The sequence below is a fragment of the Phaseolus vulgaris genome, chromosome 2 (assembly GCF_000499845.2).
Source record: "Phaseolus vulgaris cultivar G19833 chromosome 2, P. vulgaris v2.0, whole genome shotgun sequence".
NCBI classification, from domain to species: Eukaryota; Viridiplantae; Streptophyta; class Magnoliopsida; order Fabales; family Fabaceae; genus Phaseolus; species Phaseolus vulgaris.
In genome coordinates, this window is record NC_023758.2 from 16,783,951 (window position 1) to 16,790,327 (window position 6,377).

Below are 6,377 nucleotides of genomic sequence, written 5' to 3' on the forward strand. Positions count from 1 at the left end.
CAAGTATACAGGTCCTTGGGGTTAACCCTGGGGAAAGGAACGCGAGAAGACATGCCTGAACAGTATCTGGGAGGTTTAGAGGAGAGTGGCTTGCTGGTAACGCAAGGGTAAAACGCTAGTTGGAACGAACACTAGAAGAACTCTTCGCGAGAAGAGAAAGGGTGCAAGTAGGTTACGAAAAACGCAGAAATGATGAGGACAGGTTCAAGATTTTGAAGAACTAAATATTGCGGTTAGAGCGCCAAACGATGCAAATGGAAGCGTTGCAGTTATAGCGCCAAACGACGCAAATGGATGGACCATGCGATCGAGCCAAGTGGCAGAGGATGGGAGGATGACCCTGGCACCACTGGTTAACACTCAGAAAACATCGTATCGACAGAATGCCCGAGGGTACGATACGCCGTCGAGAGTGGGTCAGAGGCACAGAAAATGTCAAGACCAAGTCAAGTGGCTGAACGTCCCATCAGCCATACTAGAAGTGCCACGTGGATAGCACAGGCGAAACCTTGAGCTCTTCGCTATCCCCAGGCGTCGACCAGGGCCAAGGTTAAAGCCAACGCCAGCGTGGGACGCCCAAGGCGTCGCCAGGGAAGGCGCAGAAGGCGACGCCAGCATAAGACGTTGCGGGCGTCGCCAATCCAAGTATCAGCAGTGTCCCCTCCCCGATACCCACAGGTAGGACAGACTGTGGAGGGAGATGAAATCGAAGAAGTCGAAACTAGTTACTAGCGGCGTCGCCTCCCCGATACCCACAGGTAGGAAAGACTGTGGAGGGAGACGAGATCGCCAAACGCCAGTGAACCCCTGGCAGGGTTGTTCCCCGACACCCATGGGAAGGAAAGACCGTGGAGAGAACGACCCCCTAGAGGGCTCCGAGTTTTCCCAACACTCGGCGTTTTTAGACACCCTGAGGACGATGCGGCGCTGCTGTAGCAGGCCTCTCCTTAGGCGTGGCTGCCGGGCACCAGGAATCAAGGGAGAGATCGCTTTGGTGTCCGAGACCCCCCATGGACGATACGGCTCCGTTAGGCAAGCCTCTCCATGGGCGTGGGCACCGACGCGTGACCTCATCCCAAGTGTTTAGGACCCAGAGTAGGTCTCAACTTTTGCGTTGCGGTAATGGTAAAGCCACTGACGCCTTCACGAGGCAGAGCCCTCATAGATACGAAGGCGGGACAGTTTCCAAGGAACACGATAGGAGCAAGGCACCGGGCCTACAGGGTCGCCCAACGCAGCGAAAGAAACGGGTAAAGTACAAGCAAAGCAATCAAAGCACGTGAAGGCGAAAAATGAAGGTAAAATCACACAGGCGGAATTCGATAACTTAAAGGTGCAAAAATTGTCATCCATGGTTGTGACGAAAGGACCGATAGTTCAAAGAAGTTACAAGTTCATCAAAGGGGGACAAAAACAAGTATAAAGCGCAATGAGTAAGGTGGCGGTTGAGGGCGGCGGTTCATTCATCCAGCTCCAAGGGCACGACCTTCGCGTCAACGATGTGATGGGTGGAATCGCAATTGGAAACGTCAATTCCCGGGTTCTCACAGACGGCCTGGGCCAGAGCCTCTTTGAACCCCTCCTCGAAGGTTCCCGCGCATGTCATGGATAAGGGTTTTCTTGTCCTTCTCCAACTCCTCAATGGTGGCGTCCCCAGAAGCTACCAGTTTCTCCAAAGCCTCCTTCTCCACACGGAGCCGGCTGACCTCGATTTGCAGTTTGTTGTGGTCAACCTGGAGAAGGCCCAAAACCTTGGCCTGAGTAGTCATCTCCCCCTCCATTCGCTCCAGCTTGTCAGCCTGCTCACAGCATCTGTCCTCTTTTGAACTTCTTCGTAAGCTTCGACTATGTCTTGGAGGCTTGTTACCTGAACTTGGAGGGTGACTTCCCGAGCGTAGAAGTCGATTTGTAGCTCCATCGCCTCATCCAGTTGCTTTTCAGCCTCCTCCTTGGCCTCTTGCGCCAACTTCAGAGAGGCTTGGTGGGCCTCGTTTTGGCGTCCCAGAGTCTTATTTTCCTCCTCTAGAGCAACCACCCTTGCTTCCAGATCCTGGAGGGTTTGTGTCTGCAAGACAACATTTCTAGCTTGGGCACGCCAGTCAAGGGCCACGGCCAAGAAGGCTCCCAAGTAGAAAGGCATTCCCTCCCTCCTATCGGAACCTTCTGGCATTGATCCCCCGCTGAAGCCCCTCATCAGGTGCATAATTGGAGGAGGGATGGCAATAAGATCTAGGGCGGCGGGCGATGGAAGCGGGGAAAACCGAGACCTCAGCCGGTGGCGGGGGTGGAGCAGATTCGACCCCTTCGCCTGTTTCCTCTTGGACCATTGTGGGAGGAAGAGAAGTAGCGCTTGGAGGATTATCCCTGAAGGAATCCCCTCCCTGGGGCGACGCCGCTGGTAGGGTGGGGACCCTCGCAGCCTTCCTCTTCTTGAAGGGCACCACGCCATCAGAGTCCTCATCATCGGATATGATCTCCAAGACCCGTTTTCCTTTGTCAAGGGGGGTTGGAGCCGGTGAAGAAGCCACAGCCAGAGGGACGACGGCGATGGGCGGAGGAGAGCTGGGTGTTGGAAGCGCCTCGGGGCTATGTGAGGATGGTGAAGATGAGCCTAGTGGGGCTTCGGTAGTGGTTGGTGGCGGTGAGGGCAAGGTTAATGAAGGGTTTGGGTCAGCAGCAGGGGCGGAAGAGGCGCCAGCCTTGGCGGCACGAGTAGCCTTCATCGCTTTCGCCAAAACCATCCTCTTGGAAGCGTCCATCACTGATCCTACATTCAGACAAACCCAATAGCAGAAGTTAGGGCCAAAGCAGTTATAGAAACTCACAAAGCGCGCAGATGAACGAGAGGTAAGGCGCTTAGCAGAAAGGAAAACAGGTGGAAGGGACCAATGGAGCAAGCATGATGCAGTAAAATACGGATAACAGAAAACAATACGAGAGGAGTCTCCCTACCAAAGTAGGTGGTTAGGGAATGGGCGTTGTATTCGCTCGCGATGAGTTTCAGCGTGCCGAAGATGATCCCCAGGCCAGCCAAGGCCTTGCATACCTCCCTATCAGCAGGGGATAGTTCACCCAGGGCCTTGGCCTTGAGCAGCTTGGGGTGCTTTGTCCAATACAAAGGGAAGTCGTCCAAGGCTGTGGGGTCGTGCTTGGCGCAGCACACCCTGAAGAATTTTTCCTTCCAACCTTTGTACGAGTTCTGGAAGAGAGAAAGGAGGATCCTACCCGCGATCCCGGAGAAGCTCACCCAAAAGCTTTTCCCCTGTTTCTTCACCTCGAAGAAATGTAAGAAGACATCCACAGAGGGGAGGATGCCTAGATATCCGCAAAGAATTTGGAAGGCCCGAACGAATGCCCAGCTGTTGGGGTGTAGCTGGGTCGGGGCTGTGTTGATCTCGGTAAGAAGTTCCCTCTCGAAGGGCGTGAACGGAAGGCGCACCCCGATGCGTTTAAATACCGTTTGATACATGAAAAAGAAAGGGTTCCCCTTCCTGGGTCTGTCATCCACGCAAACAGGTTCCCCATGCCTGCCGGGACGAACGAAAATATGTGCATCATGGGTGCGGCAGAAGGCGTTAAAATTGTACAGGTGGGGATCACCGCGATGGTTCTCCAAGTCCTGCATGGTCGTCAGAGTGGTGCATTCGTTTAAAAGCTCGTTAGGAGCCCATGTGTAGAAGGCTTTATAGTTGGTCCTTGGGGGAGAACCGAACTTTGGTTCCGGGCGCACCATGATGTGGATAAATAACTGGAGAAAGAAGAAAGGAAAAGGGTTTTAACAAGCGATGCCAAGGCAGAAAAGGGAACAAAACCCTAGAAAAATGCCACCCACGCGAGGAAACCCAGAAAGGAGGGGAAGAGAACGGAGAAGGACGGAGGAGCGAAAGAACACAGAAATGCAGAAACATAAACAGTCCCAGGCAGTTCAATACGCAGCGAAGCAGTGCAATGAAGAAGAAGAGTCATGGAGATGGAAAAATCATACCTTTGATGTCGAGGTGTGGAGGGAAGCAAAGCGCGAAGGAAAGAGCAGTGATTGCAGAGAAAGGGCTCGAAGGCGATGAACAGTGCAGAAATGCAGAGAGAATTGATGGAATAGTGGTGTGAGCGCGGGGTTTTGGGTAACTTGAACGTTACATTTGCAACCCAAGAGGCGCTAATTGGGGACCGTGTGATTGTGCCGCGTGTCAAAGGATTGAGCGCTCAAGGGAAGCGCAAGGAACTCTAGAGGCTGGTCGTGTGATGAGCCACGTGGCACGCGATTAAGCGTGGCCCCAAAAGGTGTTACTTTCCCCGCCACAGAAGATGTCCAATCACCATTAAGGGCACCCCTATGGTTCAGAGAGTGTCACGTCAATAATTCAAAATAAACCCCTATGTTTCACGGTTGAGTTCACGCACGAAGACGTCCCAGGTCAATCGGACGGAACAGAAACTGTACTGATTCCCGTAACACTTCTTAACCTCTTTTTGATCAGACTTGATGGTGATCATCGTACCCTCAAGGGAAGGCAACTTCATCTTCATGTGCCTCATAGAGGAAATCGCTCCAATCCTGTTCAAAGCAGGTCTACCTAGCAATATATTGTAGGATGATGGGGCGTTAACAATGAGATACCTGATGTTGACAGTGCGTGAAGTTATGCCATCTATGAAGGTCGTCCTCAGCTCTATATGCCCACGCACCTCTACCTGGTGATGTGATTCCACTAGCCATATAGAGAATGATTCTTGACATTCTTAGGAATCACCTTGAGCTGGACATTATTGAGGCACTTTTCTTCGAGTTGGATCATTGTTCTAAGACAAGAACTCACCAAAAACTAGTACCAAATCCCAAACTCATTTGGATGTTCCACATATTGTCAAATTGAACTAAAAGAGATGGAGGAAAGGCAAAAACACTAATTAATCAACACAAAACAGTAAGGAACCGAATCAAATTGCTGGAATTGAAGAAGAAAAGATGAAAAACAGCCAAGAACACAAATGAACCATAGCTACACAAAACAAGCTGAAATTGCCGAACCAAAACAACTAGAAAACAAGCTAAGACAAGGAAATTAACAAGAGAAGAAAGGAAGGAGAAGAGAGTGCTCATGAAGATGGATGAATGATGAATGATCTCGCCACTAGAAGTGTGGTTGCTCCTAGATGAGAGTGTTGCCGCCACTTGAGGACACCATGGATCCTTCAAGATAAGACTAGAGAAGAAGGCTCAAAAGCTCTCCAATGCTCACTCCAATTTTGAGTATAGTTTCTTTAGATAAATTCAAATCTCCATTTTACAAAGAGAGCACCTCTATTTATAGCCTAAGGAGCTGAAAATGCAAGCTAAAACAATTCAAATTTCCCTCCTAAAGCAAGCTAGAACCGGCGCCTATTTCAAGTCATGAGGAAGGTGTGACTCCTTCCTTCACTTTGGCACCTCCTATTCTACTTCTACACCTATCTACTAACACACACCCCCTAAAGCTCCTAACTAAAGCCTAAAAGATGCTATAACAATAGAGGTTTCTAAAGTTTCCCTCTAAGCACCTTCAACTAAAGAAATTACAAAAAGAGAAAATAAATGTCCTCTAGCTCCTAAAGCTTTAAACATGCTTCTTGTAAGCCTTTGAGGTGGACTTTGACCTCCATGGGCGTCTTCTATTTGTGCCTCCACCTCTTCTTGATCTTGTTGATTGGCCTCTATGTTCTCTTGATCTTGATCTCCATCATACTCCCCGAGTTGGAGAGAATTCGACCACGAATTCTGGAGACCTACAGAAAAAAGGAGTTAGATCGCTGACATTAAAAGTATGACTACCTAAGAATGTATCAGGCATATCTAACTCATAAGCATTGTCATTAATCCTCTTGAGGATTTGGAAAGGTCCATCCCCTCGAGGCATTAGTTTGGACTTCCTTTGAGTAGGAAAGCGATCCTTCCTCAAGTGAAGCCAAACCCAATCGCCCTCATCAAACAACAATGCTTTTCTCCTTTTATTGGCAAGTTCAGCATACTTGCCAACCTTCTTCTCAATTCTCTTCTTAATGTCTTTATGCAAAGTTTTCACAAAAGAAGCTTTGTCATCCCCATCTTTGCACAAGACATCTCCAAGAAGGGGAATAGGAAGAAGATCAAGAAGTGTTAGGGGGTTAAACCCATAGACAACCTCAAAAGGAGAATGTGAGGTGGTAGAATTTACTACACGATTATATGCAAACTCAACATGGGGTAGTAAATTCTCCCACACTCTAGGATTCCCCGAAATAAAACATCTCAATAGTTGTCCCAAAGTTCTATTCACCACTTCGGTTTGACCATCAGTTTGTGGGTGGCAAGTGGTAGAAAATAAAAGCTTAGTCCCAAGCTTGCCCCACAAGGTCTTCCA

The 6,377-nt window shown here is 49.6% G+C and overlaps 1 protein-coding gene across 1 annotated transcript; it reads right to left on the reverse strand.

Annotated features, from left to right (window-relative positions):
- Nucleotides 1–1,544: 1,544 nt before the first annotated feature.
- On the reverse strand, nt 1,545–2,140 carry LOC137809107 (uncharacterized). Its single transcript, XM_068610248.1, has 2 exons — nt 1,868–2,140; nt 1,545–1,799 (listed from the first exon to the last, which is right to left on the reverse strand). Exons 1-2 carry the CDS (start codon nt 2,138–2,140, stop codon nt 1,545–1,547), a joined length of 528 nt encoding a protein of 175 aa, XP_068466349.1.
- Nucleotides 2,141–6,377: the final 4,237 nt, after the last annotated feature.

Excerpts from the sequence above, each read along its gene's own strand:
- LOC137809107 (XM_068610248.1), bottom strand. The coding sequence starts at position 2,140 with ATGCCTTTCTACTTGGGAGCCTTCTTGGCCGTGGCCCTTGACTGGCGT. Across the intron at positions 1,800-1,867 it reads AAGTCACCCTCCAAGTTCAG|GCTGACAAGCTGGAGCGAAT; the intron begins GTAACAAGCCTC and ends TGCTGTGAGCAG.